The sequence below is a fragment of the Anopheles moucheti genome, chromosome 2 (genome assembly GCF_943734755.1).
Source record: "Anopheles moucheti chromosome 2, idAnoMoucSN_F20_07, whole genome shotgun sequence".
Taxonomy (NCBI): domain Eukaryota; kingdom Metazoa; phylum Arthropoda; class Insecta; order Diptera; family Culicidae; genus Anopheles; species Anopheles moucheti.
In genome coordinates, this window is record NC_069140.1 from 21725351 (window position 1) to 21741519 (window position 16169).

General features: G+C 39.9%; 1 protein-coding gene across 24 annotated transcripts in view; it reads left to right on the forward strand.

Annotated features, from left to right (window-relative positions):
* Positions 1-16169, forward strand: part of LOC128310659 (modifier of mdg4-like) — a 45370-nt gene that overhangs the window by 23057 nt on the left and 6144 nt on the right. The window contains exons 5-7 of one of the 24 annotated variants that reach the window (XM_053032285.1): positions 14660-14901; positions 15003-15171; positions 15327-16146. The exons of 5 other annotated variants lie outside the window; for them this stretch is intronic. In XM_053032285.1, coding sequence (XP_052888245.1) covers positions 14660-14901; positions 15003-15171; positions 15327-15478 — 563 coding nt within the window. In that variant the 3' untranslated portion in view covers positions 15479-16146. Of the gene's footprint in view, positions 1-20; positions 787-997; positions 1416-1604; positions 2054-2215; positions 2479-2553; positions 2660-3012; positions 3532-3979; positions 4912-5066; positions 5340-5857; positions 6001-6120; positions 6812-6944; positions 7237-7481; positions 8100-8483; positions 9124-9249; positions 9383-9463; positions 9793-9872; positions 10009-10075; positions 10260-10735; positions 10872-10947; positions 11296-11492; positions 11614-11729; positions 11896-12026; positions 12160-12223; positions 12369-12442; positions 12491-12771; positions 13107-13168; positions 13253-13405; positions 14149-14659; positions 14902-15002; positions 15172-15326; positions 16147-16169 lie in introns of those variants that run through there. 18 more of the 24 variants (XM_053034582.1, XR_008287235.1, XR_008287299.1 and 15 more) reach the window with 18 other exon arrangements.

Genomic DNA, 16169 nt, shown 5'->3' on the forward strand with positions numbered 1-16169 from the left:
GTTGTTCTGTATGCTTTTAGGAACGTTCATACCGGCCACGTTCGGAAAGACGCGCCGTGGTCAGTTGAAGTTGCTGCACGATGGGCACGCGTACACGAGGGACCGACAATCGGCAAAGACGTGCAACTGGAAATGTTCACTCTTCACCCGTTACCGGTGCCGGGCACGTGCCGTTACGAAGGACATCGATGGTCACATACATATGAAAGTAACCAACACGGCTCACTATCACCCGAAGGAGGAGTATAAACTGAAGATAAAGAAGGATGCGTTGCAGGATAGGTTTGGATATCATCCGCCATTGGATGAAGTAATGCATTAACTATATGCAACGATTTGTGCATTCGTGTTCGTCTTCTGAACATAGGCCACGGCGGGTTAGAGTGAATTGCTTGACCGGTACAGGTCAACCAAGGTTGGTGTAGCTGGTAGTGGAGAGCAGTCTCAAACGACTCCCATCCTGGGCGGTCATACTCTCGTTGCTAGGATTGACTTGTATTCGGCTACGTGGTAAAGGTTAAGTTCTCTAGTAAGCCGCAGTTATGGCGCAGGCATATGACCAAGTAGGGTCGTTACGCCCAAAAATATGAAATCGTGTATAGATAATCCGGAACGCCGGCGTTTGTCTTGCTTGTGAGATCCACCGTACGGAGGTGTCTCATAGCAAACAACGCTCTTGCACCATCATGTGCGAGTGCTGTACTCGACTATTGAACTACCATCATTGGAAAGAAGCAAAAACGGCAGAAAGGGTTTATAAATTGTATTATAAAGCTCATTTTAAACACTTTCCATCAACATCAGATTGTATTTCTTTTTTTGTTTGTTTTTAATATTACTTCGTTGCATTACCGTGCCCAGCTATCTGTGGCGCGCATGGCAAGCGATGATAGTGATCGGTGTATAATTCAATGAGAATCGATTACTGTTACCGTATATTGTATGCTTCCCAATATGTACGTGTACATGTCTGTTGTGCTTCTTACCTATGTTTCAGATGTGAAGAACATCATCTGCAGCAGCAACATCCAACGTGCCTGTTTCGAGTTTACAACGCGCGGAACCCAGTGTCTGGTGTATGATGGCTATTTGTACAGCAAGAACAAAACGTTCGAGAATGGTATGCGGGTGAACTGGAAGTGTAGATTCTACCATCGGCTGCATTGCAAGGCCCGTGCCCAAACACGGCTGATCGATGGGATTGAGTACGTGAAGGTGTTCAAGAACGAGCACAGCCATCCGCAGGAAGCGAAATCGATGCGCCGGCGGAAGCGAAAGATTAAGCACAATCTTGCACAAGGACAAGACCAACTCAGCAGTCTGCCTTAGTATAGTGATTTAGGCGAAAATGGTTTGTATGGATGGAAGAGAAAGGTGTGCTAGCAGAAATGTTTTGTTTGTGTTGCTTGAAATAAATTCACGTCCTTGATTTTATTAATCAACTTCAATATGTAAAATAAAACAATCACTACACCATACTACACGCTGGTTAGTACTGTAATTAAGCATATTGTTCATAAATGGTTCGACTGAATTCCGTTTCGTAACAATATCGTTTTTGGTAAATATTAAACATTTATATTTCTTCTTTTATCTTCTTTCAGTTGATGATAGCTGCACGATGCTTACATTTAGTACCACACAAAGAGGACACCCGTTACTGGTGCACTCGGGCTATACCTACATACGCAATGGCGAGTTTGCCGATACGATCAACTGGCGCTGTTCCAGGCAACGGAAGCAAAAGTGTAAAGCCAAAGTAATCACAACGAAGCATAATGGGCAGGAGTACGTGAAGCATACGCACTCGACGCATACCCATCCGCCCGGATTGCCCAGGCAGCAGCGGTACAAAAATATCTGTACGGAAACGATTACACCGGTTGAGCTGCACGATCATTTGGTGGACGACACGATCGCACTGCCGGATGATTTTCTCTCAGCAATCGAGGATGAATCATTCAATTCACTGGATTACATGGAAGATGCACTATGAGTTTGAACGAAATACTGTTGTTAATGCTTAGCATTTATAGAAGCCTGCCAGTATGGCATTAGGCCAGAAATGTATTTGAATGAATTAAACAAAATACTGAAAGCCATATGCAAGTAATCAATTTTTCTTGCGGTAGACCAACCACACACGCATAATTTATGCCTTTACGAATCGATTTAAACTAACATTCGCTTTTCTCTATTTTGTACCCTTTTGCAGATCATAGCATTAGCGGATCGATCGATTCGATTGTGTTTGTAAACTTGCCGTTTAAGAACAAGGTGGTGTGCAAAATATACCATAACGGGTTCTACTACTGTCGCAGCAAGAGCATCTTCGGCACAACGTACTGGGTATGCGATAGAGCTAAGCAGGAGAATTGCCGTAGCCGTATCACAACATTCGACGATAAGCGCACGTACAAGGTTACGAATCCGGTGCACAATCACCACCATTCCGGTTAAAGGATGTTATCCGCGACTGTAAGTGGCTCTCTATTGCTATTGTCGCTAGTTTGCTGTAGTCCCTGTTAATGTTTATTGCTCTTTTTATTTTAGGAAATGCAATACCAATCGGATATAATGCTTAGCGATCAATAGTTGCAAGGGGCTTTGGAAAGGATGTATTTAAATGGAAATAAAATAAAGACTACTTAAAAACAAGGTTATGAAGCCTTCTTTATAGCATGCCATTATTCATATTTTAATCCACGCTAAGCCACATAAAGTTTGGATGTGTTTATAAAGGTTGAATCTAGCTGCGTATAGTTCTGATGTTGCTAATTGGCTTAAACCATGCAGCCAGGAGCTACACGTGGTACAGTTCAATGCAAAAAAAACGTATCAGTAAGAACAATTTGTGGCTTTATAATGTATTTAGTTGTATAAAAATGTAAAAGCTTACGTTTAAGGACTAAAATAGTACACAATAATTAATATGTTTCTTATTTTCTTATCCTTTTTCCTCCTCCCCTGTACACTTACGCGACTCCCCATTTCGTATCCCTTATCGCACAGGCAAAGGCATCCGTCCAATATCGCTGTACTTCGTGGAGCGGTGGCTGTTTACGGCGGGCCAGCGTGGTAAACCGAAACTGGTGGTCGAAAACAATTCGTTCTTTCGCACGAAAGGTGACAGTTATCGGGCGTACTGGTCGTGTTCGTTTTACAAATCGAAACGATGTCGCGCTAAGTTGGTGACCCACCGTGGTAGCAACACCATTAAATACACGCACAAACCGCATTCCCATCCGGATGAGTACATGGATGCGTCAAGCGTGACAGAGCTGGATGCCGACATTGACGCGTTTTACTTTCGCGATATAAAGGAGGAAACGCTGAAATGCTGATTGCTTCGTCCGGCGGTTCTTTTTTTAACGGTTTGAACAGTAGTGTAGTGAATATTGTTTGCTTTTCATACTGTGCACGCTGACAGCAGCAGTGCATTATTAGTATGCATTAGACCATTTTTTAAGTCATCAATACGGAAAATACCGCAAACATTAAATATAAATAAATAAAACAATTTTTGAAAACAGAATAAACTTCATACATGTTAGCGGATGTACGAAATGCACGAAGATGATCGTATTTTACTTGTTATTTTTTGTGGTGCGATTGTTCAAAATAATGCATATCAATCTCTTGAAATGTGGTTTCGATGGTTTATTAATACTTTTTCACTAATAGAGAGCTTTAATTTCAGGATACCTACCGTAATCCCGGTCAGATGAGATGAAGCGACAAACCATTCTCGGTGAATTAATACAAAAGTGTGTGCGGACAGCGCACAGTTTGTGTCCCGTTACTTCTTTTGTGCCAGTGAAAAAGAAAAAATACAAATAAAACTACGTAAATCAAGCAAACATTATTACATTGTGAAATGATTATTAGAACACTTTAGACCAAAAAATCCCCGTTCTTCCTACCGTACACATGCATTTCCCCGTTGTACTGACAAAGTTTTCGTTTATTTTAATTTTAGATGGCAAAATTCAGAAAAGGCTGAACGTGAAAAAGCCAGAAGTACCGCGTGTGAAATCCAATGTAACCAGTCACACTGTAAAAATGGAGAGGAAACCGTTCGAAACCGATGACGACGATGATGGTGAACCGATCGACGTGGAGCACAAATTTGCGCTCGATCTGCGGCTGGAGACAGGCAGCAAAGGTCGCCCAAAGCTTATCATGGGTGGTTACGCATTTTTCAGAAACAACAGCAGTAACAACAAAACCTATTGGCTTTGTGCTAAAAGCCGACTGCTTAAATGTCGAGCGCGCATCATTACGCTGGACGGATGTTCTGGGATGATACTCAAAAACCAAATTCACAATCATCCTCCAACCGAGTTCTAATAGTTCTGCTGGGTGAACTGTTGGAAACAATGAATAACATATGGCAAAAGGTTTGATTTCGCCTTGAGTGGTGTCGAATATATCTTAAAATGTTCCCATAGAGTACGATCATCACTTACATTTTGCTAACAAAGTGAATCAGTGTTTGCGCGAGTCTGATGATTATTCATGAACTAAAAGGCATGATAAGGCAACATAATAGCAACGAAACACATGCGAGACACGTTGAGGATTATGATTAAAGTGGTCCGGGATAGCATCCTGGAAACTAGGTGTCTACGTTCTCAACATTTCCATGAACTGGCTTCGTTATTTATGAAGATCATTAACTAGTAAAGCATTGTTTAATCCGCCATCCGACAAAGAGAGTCCCGTGCCACAGAAAAAGAAAATTCACTCTAAAAGTTTACCTCCAAAAATGGGAAAAAATACTTTGACACGGATAATCGGGATTGTAACAGTGGTCTTTGAGAAATCTTATAAATTCTACATGGCACGGTTTAAGGAAGCTTTCAATTGAAAATTAGTAAATAATACGTGTAGGTAATACATTGGAAGCGAATAAATGGAATATTTCCTGCCAGAAGACAATCCCATATTATGTTACATTCATCTGCAGTTAGTATTTACGGTTTACTTTAACTTCTCTCCAGTAAACAAACAGATCATTCGTATTATATAAAAATGGTTTTACTGATTATTCTATCCATTAATAGTTACAGCATCTGATGTAACTATTAGTTTCGTTACAGGGCAGCGAGGTAGTGTAAAGATCAAGTACCAGGATCACACATATATCTGCGTGAAGCAGCAAAAACACCACAAATATTGGACATGCTCGAAACAACGAAGCCGCAAATGTATGGCACGTCTAATTACAGATCTGGCTGTCCAAACGCTGTACACCCGAAATACTACACACACTCATCCACCATAGGGTTGAATACGAGACGAGAGAAGCGAGCAGAAGGTACCAGTTTTTACATCAGGTGAGGATGAATGTAAATCATTATAATAATAATTGTTATTATTATTAGTTTATATTTTTCTATCATTTAAGAATATTAGGTCTATAATAGCCTGTTTGATATTCGCGTTACGTGTTCATCAAAGTTTATTAGTTTTATTATTATTGTAACAAGTTTTTGAGTATTTTTTGATAAAAATGTTATATCTTAGTGGCTTTTATAAACTGAAGTATTTTTACATTAAAGTTAAATAGGACACAAACATCAATGAATTGTTTTTAAGATATAAATGTCTAATAGCAGTAGTTCTTCATTGGCACAACAACCTCAAGGGGTATTGTTTAAAGTGCAAGATTACATTAAATACATTTCCGTCTCTGTACTGAGAAAGGGCGCATTTTTATCGGCGTTATATAGTTAACTTTGTTACAGTGTCCTGTTAAAAACAAGTTGTTTTTTAAATTACGTGCATGCATAAACTTTTATAACAATTATGTAAACACAAACATCACTAGCATAATTTTGTCTTCTTTTTTCAGGTAGGTGTATCAACCATGTATGTAATGGCGGTGAATTTAATTTATCAACAACCTTTCAACTCAAAAGAGGCATATCCTTGCAAGAAACGCGTAAAGTGTAACCAGCAAAGTAATGAAACAAATAAAATGAGACAACTGTTATTACAATTGATAAGTGCGTTATTGTTGATCTAGCACCACGAATAATAAATTGTAATGCGTTTAGCTAAAAAGTTTAAATTTACTAACCATGTTATCCGTTTCAGTTTTCCACCCTTCTCTAGATATACCGTCACACGCAAACATAACGCTGTATCGTCCCAGGCTTACATTCATACAAGGGCAGCGCGATAACAAGCTACTGGTGGTTGGCGGATACACGTATGCGCGAAACAATAGTTCGAAAAATCACACAATATACTGGGCCTGCCGAACGTCCTATGACCGGGTACGGTGCAACTCGCGCGTCGTAACGACACTCATGGGTGACGGCATGTATCGTATCGTGATCACCAATCCAAAGCACAACCATCCGCGCCGGGTGGCATTATCGAAGGAATATATTCTCGGATTGAATTTACCGCGCCCGACACCCCAAGTTAAAGAGGAGTCGAATCCTCGCTTAAGTAGTAATGTGAAAACCGATGTGCAGCGAGTGTTAGTGAAAAAAAGGAAGTGATAGTTGCATGTCTATGAAAAGAGAGGGATGATATATTTAAAATAAAACTTTTACTTACTTGATTTATTTTTTTTTGCGTTCGAGTAGATAAAACAAGCAGTTAAGACAGGATGAAAGGAATTGTAACAGTGTTTGTTGGTAGGGCAAGGCAATTCCAGAAAATTAACAACTCGTATAACTTATTACTTACTTAACTATCAGCGTTTCTTAGCGTTACTTAGAATGCGTTGCTTTGTACAGTAAGCTAAAAGGTTATGCTGCATTCGAAAGAAACAAAAGTGAATACAAAAACAGCCATGAAACCATCTCACCAATAAATACCGTCTTGCTGTGCTGTGCTTTCGTTAAAAATAATAATTTAAGTTTCTTCCCCAACGAAAACGAACATCAATTTTACTGACACTGTTGTTTTTCTCCCTTTATTTTCAGCTCGCCGGCAACGTGCCAAAAAAAATGATCAGACAAAATGGCTCAAGATAGACCTGTCTCCCGTCCTGCAGAAACCGTCCGAACCGGTTGTGCTTGTACCATGCCGCCTGGGTGGTATGAAAGTGGCGTACCATGGATATGATTACGAGTATCACACGTCGAAAAGCGGCATCAAGCAATATCGCTGTGTACAGCACGCTCAGTACGACTGTAAGGCACGGATCATCGTTAAAGCTTCGCGAGTGTACGAAGTCGTGGCCACGCACAGCCACGATACAGATTTATGATCACTGTACGTCGTTTAATAGTAGTGTATTGTTTTGCAGCTCGTGCCTTATACCTTACATCGCATGTCGAAGTATATGAATTTTCTAAATAAAGTATATTTTTCCCTATTATTCACCATATCCTGCAAGTAGTGCATTTGGCATAAACCGACTAGCGACATAAATTTAATGCAATTCGAATGTTATTCTGAACATCAATACTAATATCATCCTCCTTTCTGTTTCCACCGTTATCAACAATATTTTGCAGAGACAATCGAAAACAAGAAGCGAAAGGCCGACTATCGACACAATCAGCTCGAGTTCGAGTTACCGGATCCGGTGAAACCGGGTGTGTCGTGCATCCGCGCCTACCAACCCGTTAAAAAGATCACCGACACTGATGGTAAGCAAAGGCGGCGTGTCGCCCCAGTGACGAAAGCCACCAGTAGTGCGGAAGTTGGACGGTTGCGTAAACGGTCGCTGAATGAGATTCTTGCCACGCCTGGGACACCGGTCGTTTATCTAACCAATCGCTTCGGTTCGGCGAAGGTCGTGCTGGATGAGCATCACTATGTGTACCATTTTGCTGCGAACGGTGTCAGCTATTACCGGTGCGAACAGTTCAAACGCAACCAATGTCCTGCCCAAATCCTGGTTGTCGGCGGTATGACGCATGCGGTCAACATAGATCATACGCACCCAGTTGATACGAGCTTGCAGGAGCAAGTATGCTCCCGATATACACCAGCATAACGATAGAGTGCATGATACAGTAAGGCGCGTATAGTTGATCGCGCCACTAGAAGCAATAAGCGGATTGATAGTGTTAAACGGTTTGGCCATTCACAGACTTAGCCGAGCCACGCATTGGTTATGTTCTTCACAGGTAAAGGTTTACTCCGATAAATTCTTCTGCCACACGAATGAAACAAACTGTTGATTTGTTTGCTTTATTATACATTAAATTAGCAATTTAAATTTGTTAGTATGTTAAACAAATGTTTCAGTATAGAAACGAAATCGAAAGGTATATGTTTTTCATGATCATGATCGACATTCAACCGTTACTTCACTTAATCCAAGTAGAAAGTTATATTTATATTATAGATTACTTATTATTATTATATTCGTTTTTTGTCTTAAGTATTGTTTGTTTCATTCGTTAATTTCGGGGTAAGCCTTTGCCCCGATAACTTAAGCTTGTACTATACTGATCGCAGCTTGACCTAACGAAACGGTTTTGTTTCTTTCTTTTTTGCTACATTAACAGAAATTCAACGCATTTTGGCCAACACCTTTGTACCATCGAAGGAAAAGATCCATATGACGCCGGATGAGTTAAGCCGTGCTGAGGCAGTCCCGAAGAAATGTTCCCCTAAAACTAGCTCTGTTTCGACGCGTAAATCGCTCTCGAACCAGTGTTCTGTCACAACAATCGGTATCAGTCGCGAACCGAGACAATCCAAACCTGCATTAAATTTTTCCCGAATCACAAACGGTACACCGGTGCCGATGTCGCTCGTACCGACCCGTAAAGGTGCAGCGGGCGTCCTCTGCCAGGGGCATCATTTTGAGTTTCGTTACTCGCGAAAGCATCACAAGGTGTTCCGTTGCGCTTGGCATAGTTCCCATCAATGTCAGGCGCAAGTGCTTTTGCACGATAAGTTGTTCTATATCATAGACGATAAGCATACGCATAGTGAGTCTTCCAAATTGCATCCATCTATACTGGGTAAAACCACCTTAAAGCAGAAGTGATTCTTCCAAGACAGATGGCCTTTCGATTTGATGTTTTCGTTTGCGTTCGTTAGTTTGTAAGTCGGAATAGGAGGGCAGATTTTATGCATTCATTGTGAAAACACAATGCGCAACAATTAAAAAACCCATATTTACAAACAATAAAAATAAATACACAATTTCATTGGTGTGTTTTCTAGAAGATTATGTAGCGCGATGCAATATTTATTCTATTTGATGTTGCTTATCGATCAGTTGAGTAACGATCCACTTTCTGTTTTCACTTTACTTTTATCAAGAACAACCAGAACTGAAGTACGTCAAAAATGACAAAGGATCGCAACAGCTATACATCGATGGTTTTCCGTTTACGCGACATATGATGAATAAGGAGACAGTCTATTGGCGGTGCATACAGTTCCGTGCTTTCCGGTAAGTCGAAATCTACTCTACTCTACCTCGCTAGTAAATAGGATGCTTACTAATTTTTGTGTTGCGCTTAATTCTCTCTAGCTGCCCCGCAAGACACAGACAGCGGCGCTCGACCGGTATGCTGGAGTTTGTACATTCGGAACACAATCATGACCTGGTTCACAAACGTCGAAAGCGTGGTACCCTCAAAGAGCTTATGAAACATTGGAATAGGCAGCGATCAAAGTCTAACAGTGTATCAAACGATACAATTGAACAACTGGGAGATTAAAGGTGTTGAACTTGGGACATAATGGTTCAGCATGCTGCACAAACACAAGCCATTGTTCATGAACTAATAAAAAAAGGAAAAACATTCAACATTGGCAATAAATGTTGCATCGATTTCAAACCCGAATTACTTATCATTACAGCGAGAAGTTTCAACAGAACGTGCGACGTGCAACATTTACCAACTGCTAATGTTGTTGTGTTATGCATCCCTTTCCAGCTCCATACTTACATGCCTCGTTTGTAGAAACCAAACGTGGCTACACGCAGCTTCGCGTAGACGGTTATCTGTTTACTAAAGATAAAACTCGCAAAAATACTTCCTTTTGGAACTGCACGCAGGCAAAAGTGTTCTGGTAAGTTTCATCAGTATGGCTAGTGAATTTTTACGTTTAGTATACTAAAGTTTCGTTTGCTTTCCAGCTGTACAGCACGGGCTACATCCATTTCTTCGACGCAGGAAAAGGGAGCATTTCTTGAGAAATTAACACTTCGTGGTACCCACAATCATGCGATTGTTACAGAACGACGCAAGCCGGGTGCTCGAGCGAAGCTAATTAAAAATCTAAAAAAGCAACAATCTGAACGATAAATTGAAACGACACGAACAAAATTTCAAGCTGTAAACATTGAAAACGACAATACAATATTTTCCACAACACACGCTTCCACGTGCTGTCCGAAGAAGCTGCCAAACCTTTCAACCTTATTAAAACATTAGAGTCTGTGTTTTATTTTTTTATTAACTGCTCAGCTGCACACATGATCAACCACAACGTGGAAGAACAGTCTGTGAACAGTAGTTTGTGAACCGAACCGATGTGATAATAGCTAAACGATAGAAACCAGAAACACTGTGCTGCTGAACTAATTTAATTCTGTAAAAAAGACCATACAAAACGATTTTTTATATTAAAAGTAATGATGGTTTGATGTGTTTTTTACAAAAATAAAATAAAACAATTATGTAAGAATTTATAATTAGCATAAATGCAACCAATCAAACAAAGGACCGTATGTTCCTTTTACCGTTGCGAAATATGAAGCACTAAATCTTGATTTTGCTTTATAACACACTTTCAGAAATGCTAAAACGCCCAATGTTTGTTTTGAGTCAAAATGGCCCGGTGCAGGTGCTGCTCGATGGGCAACTCTTCAATAAGCGCACACAATTAGACGACAAAATCATTTGGACCTGTATCAAACGGGAACTACACGGGTACGCAACACAGGAAATTGCTAACCATATAGTACTTATTTCATTCCAGTTTCTTGTTTTGTATGTTTACTTTCAGTTGCAAAGCATTTGTTACAACTTCGGGTAAGAGGGACGGCAAGCTGTTGGAATACAACACCTCACATAATCACAAAACTGATCCCATTGTGTCATCGATACCCGGATCGAAGGATGTGTTGGATCGAATGAAACAGTTTCGCGAGAACTTACGACATAAGTGGCAAACGAAACGAAAAGCTAAAGACAATGCGTTATAAATTAGAAGCTTCATCACACTATTGCTATGAAGGTGTAGCATGGTATGATGTTTAGCGTACTTTCAGAACGGATGCGTATTATGCTATATTATGGATATTATGATATTATTATCCTTACTAATTTAATAAATGTTTCCTGTTTTCTCGTGCATATATCGTTAATTTAAAGTTGCTTCCTGATATGCAATTTATTAACCGTTTTGTTTTTACTAGTGTGTTTCAAAAGTCTTAAGCAACACGGACCAATTCAAGTAATGATACCACTTCAACTGTTTTCATTTAAGTTACTCGGATAACACATTTTACTATTTTAATTAAAATGTAAACGTATCCCTTTTTATTTTAGTATCATACGCGTTGAGTACCAAAGGACATGTGCAACTCATCGTGAAAGGGTACAGCTTTGTACGGGAGAAGGTACGAAAGAACTCATGCAGCTGGCGATGTACACAGTCGCAAGCTTTCCGGTAAGTAAAATATAGTGTATATAATGTCAACAGGAGCAACCTGTTAATCACATTATGACCAGAATCTTTTTGCATTAATAAAACGTTTCCATTTTACTAAATTTTTCCATTTACAGCTGCAAAGCACGAATCGTTGAACGGCCAGCATACAAATTGAATAATGAGCAACGCTTTCAATTTAGTGCTGAACAACATAATCATGATATCGTTAGGCAGCGCCGACCTCGCGGAACTTTACGCCCTCCAAAGAAGAATGTACACTCTTAATAAAACATCGATTAGATATTTTGGTTTCTTAGGAATGAGTTTTTAGTCGTACTAATTAAAACATTGCTGTACAGAACAGAACACAACTACTTCGAGCATGAGCAACATTTAATAATACTTTTATTTTCTTGCTCCCATCTCACCAGGCAAACCGAAGGTAGAATATATTGTCTCCTCCCGTGGTGGATTGCAGCTCAGCATCGATAACTACCGTTTCGCTCGTGATCGTATTCAACAGAATGTAATTACGTATCGCTGCGTACACTACAGACCGCTCGGGTAGGGTGCCGGTATTCAATGAACAATTATACCAGCCTAATTCCACACATTATTATTTCCACAGATGTACTGCTCGTGCTAAAACGTACGGCACGGAGCGAAAGCTGGAAATTCTAGCGAGTAAACACAATCATCCAGTGTGCATGCTTCGGCGACGGCATGGAGTATTGCGAAACTTGCTAAATGAGCGTAAACAAAAAAGGAAACAGGTAAGAACAATATATGCTCAATAATTGGCCACACTGACGGCAAGACTAATAATGATCGATTTTTTTTTTTGCAGAAAATTACCACAAAATCCCCAATCAATCGATAGTTAAATCTTTAATTAAAACTTTGCTCTCGAATACAATCCGAAGCAGAACACTGTAATGATGAAAGTAAGCAAAATAAACATCAAACTAAGCTATATTGACATGACGGCATCCGAACGGCGGCTTAATGGTGCGATGGTGCAATAAAATTGATCCTTGCAAATGTATTGGCGCTGCATGCGTACGTTAAAATTACAAACACTTGAACGATCTGTAAAAAGAGTTTTTTGTAGTTGAAGAAGCTCGAAATCTTACCATACATTGAACTAACTAAATACTGTTGTTCTTAAAATTGTAGATACTCCACAACGGACATCTGCAGGATGCGAAACCAAAACAATGGACATCCGCAGGTGTGCAACGCGACGTGGCAAACGAGATTTGGAAAAGGCGAACGATCCCTACGGATACAATCAGCGGGGTAATTTGGTGTACCACAACTTTAGCTTTTCGAAGGCAAGCATCAACGGGTTAGCAAACATCATCTACTGGCGGTGCACCGAGTATCGCAAGCATAAGTGTTGTGCCACGCTGAAAACGAAGGGCAAAGATCTGTACATCATTGATACGACACATAATCACGAGCCGAAAAATTACGGCCGCATCATGCCTGCTGCATTGCCGATTTTCAATGTAAGGAAGAGCTGGTGAATGTGGTTGCAATGTTTAATACAGTTTTTTTTGTTTATTTTCAGTTACATCCTGATAGTTGCGAACAGAGCAAAGGAAGCGATAAACATATCAATAAATAAAACAGCAACTTCACTAACGCTAAATAATGTTTGTTTGATTTCGATGCTTGACTACTGCCAACTATGATTGTGTGCAGACATTGTTATAATTAAGATTTTTTATAATAGCATTTAGCAAACATGTTTAATTTTTTTTTGTTTCCATTGTCTTCCTCTCTCTTTACATCTCTGTATCATTAGGCCGCTTAGGTTTGGAAGTTGATTTATCGAATGAATTAACACGAAAATTACCGGACGTTACACTGTTTAAAACGAATCGATCGGTGGTGGCAAAAAGGAAAATCACAATCACCGCTGACGCCGGCACGTCTGCATCGTCCTTGCTAGCGCATCATGGAACTCCGGCCGTGCTTAACGACAATAAATTAATGCCCACACTAATAAAAGCTAAAAAAGCATTAAACAACAGCACCGTAGAGGTTGTAAAGCCGAATGTGAACACCGTGAAAACGCTGCACAACACACGCCCCAACCCGGACGATATTGTGAAGCAGCTGTCCAACGGGCACACGTTGGTTAAGCTGGTGAAGACACGCGTTCGCGGATTCTGTGTGAGCTGCATTAGAAAGATACAAGATCCGGAGTACAAGAAGAAGCTGCAGAAGATCATCACGTACTGTTCCGCATGTCCAGCTGGGCAGTGGACGTGTGTGAATTGCTTTGACGAAAGTCATGGTTTAAAGAAGTAACTGTTGGCGAGTAGCGACTACCAGCCATTGTTTAACGAGTGAGGGAAATGTAGTAGATGCTTTTGAATTACAACGCGGTTAAAGGATGGAATGCCGAATAGTAACAAATTCACCTCAACTAACCTAATTCCGTAGAATGTAGAATGTTTCTTCGCAGATTGGCGGTAGAACTCCTTTGTAACATTGATTTTCACGATTAAATACACCAAGAAAGTTGTTTTTTGAACTTAAATGAATATCGCTTGTGTGCCATTGTAACGGATGGGTTTGGCAATGCTGTGCTGGCAATGAAATCATCATGCGTTAGTTTTTAGCAAAAGATTTAAATATAATTACTTCGTGAGATCATAAAGCATATTTCTAATACATAAATTTGATTAACTAATCTATGTTTTAATTACAGGAAAACAATGAAAATCGTCGATCGCTTAGATGCAACGACCGAATTCTTCGAGAAAGATGTATCCGTTGGGCTTTATAATCGCCTTGAAATTGAAATCTGCGAGTGCACCAAAAGTTCACAAATGCACACGGTTCGTAACGGCATAGTGGTAGTGTGTCCCTTCTACGATCGAAGCTTGAGTTAAATAATGCCCAATAAACTATCCTACTATGTGTGTTTGTGTTCTTATATTTCTTAGTGAATTGGGTAGATATTGTAATGTGTGTTTTTTTTATATACTTCGTAAATTCTTTACTAATGCCTTGCATTGTTTTTTTTTCTTTGCATCTCCTACAAATTTAGCTGGTCAAACTTCACAACATAAACGACAGTCGAGTGGCGGATGTCGCGATAGTGCGATAACACGTAACCGTACAAACGACTTAAAACGGTCGAAATCATTCGAAACCACACAAAATCCCATTAATTCGACTGTCCGAGAAGTAACGCCGGTAGCGGGATTCAAATTTCCACTGCAGGATCGTTTGGATGTGGAGCGGCTAGAACTCGCCATTCAGAACAGCAAAGATGTTAGAAAGAAATATGTAAGTATCGCGGTTCGCACAGATATCACTGTTTCTAGCGCTTTCGTGTGTTTTGTGCATTTTGTAGTGTAACATGGTATTGATCTTCATTTGCTTTGCAGGTTAAATTTCTCATTCAACGTAAGCCAAAAAATATGATGATTGATAAGTTTATCACAACCATATTTTCCGACGATGCTCTTGTTTCATACAACTTGAACGGTTCCAATACACCCGGTCGGCCGAAAAGGCCCATGAAATCGTATTCCGTATTTTATGACTGTTTCATTGGTAAGTGCACATGATCTTACAATTTTAGAGCATTTTGTAAAATGAAACCTATTTCTCACCACTTTTATTTATTTTCTTTCTTCTGTTTCCGTTCGTTTAACAACAACACTATCGCTTCTGATACTGGTCGGTGCCTTTATATGTTGGTTTTGTAGAAGCCTTCGAAACTACCGGTCTGAATGACAACACACTGCAAACACAGCTGACATCGGCCATTAAGCATAGCCGCAACCGGATGAGACAGCGCACTTTCCGGGCGAGGAAGAATATGGAAAAGCAATTGATGCCGGCATTTAAACTGGAATGAACACTTGTTGAATGGCCAGACAATGGCATCAGAGGAAAGAAGCTAGTTTGATTGGAAGCGTAATCTTGAACAAAATAACGGTAGCCGGGTACGCTACTAACCGCGCTGTGGCGGCATTTTAACATTGGTACAATAATGTTTAAAAATGTTTCGTGATATTTACAATAACACATGTAGTATGATGCAGTTGTTTTGTGCATTGTAATTACACGTTTTGCGAAAATCACATCCACATGTGTAACCACATGTAACCGATTGCACAGATAACTTGAACATGTTCTTTTGACAACAACAATACTAGTGTTCGGTGGGTGAACCCTCTTTGAACTGTACGAATGACTCCGCATCTCTATTCCGTAGATTCAGAAACATAGAATCATGATCATGATATCTTAGATTCATCCCTGATTCTTTAAATGATCGACGAGGAGTTGTGAATCGTACTAAAGTCATGTATCTTTGAGAAGCTAATAATATGCTTTTCGTTACACACTATACCGATTACGCTTCGGTTAAACTAATTTCATTATGTCTCGATGTCTGTTCGTACAAGACAACTGTGTAATGTTGTTTTCTTTTTTAAGAAAGTGTACCCTTATTCTTTTTACATTAAAAAAAGAGCTTGTTACAGCCAGAACAGATTGACAGAACAAACAATAAAACACATTTGCATAAGAAAAGATGAATGATC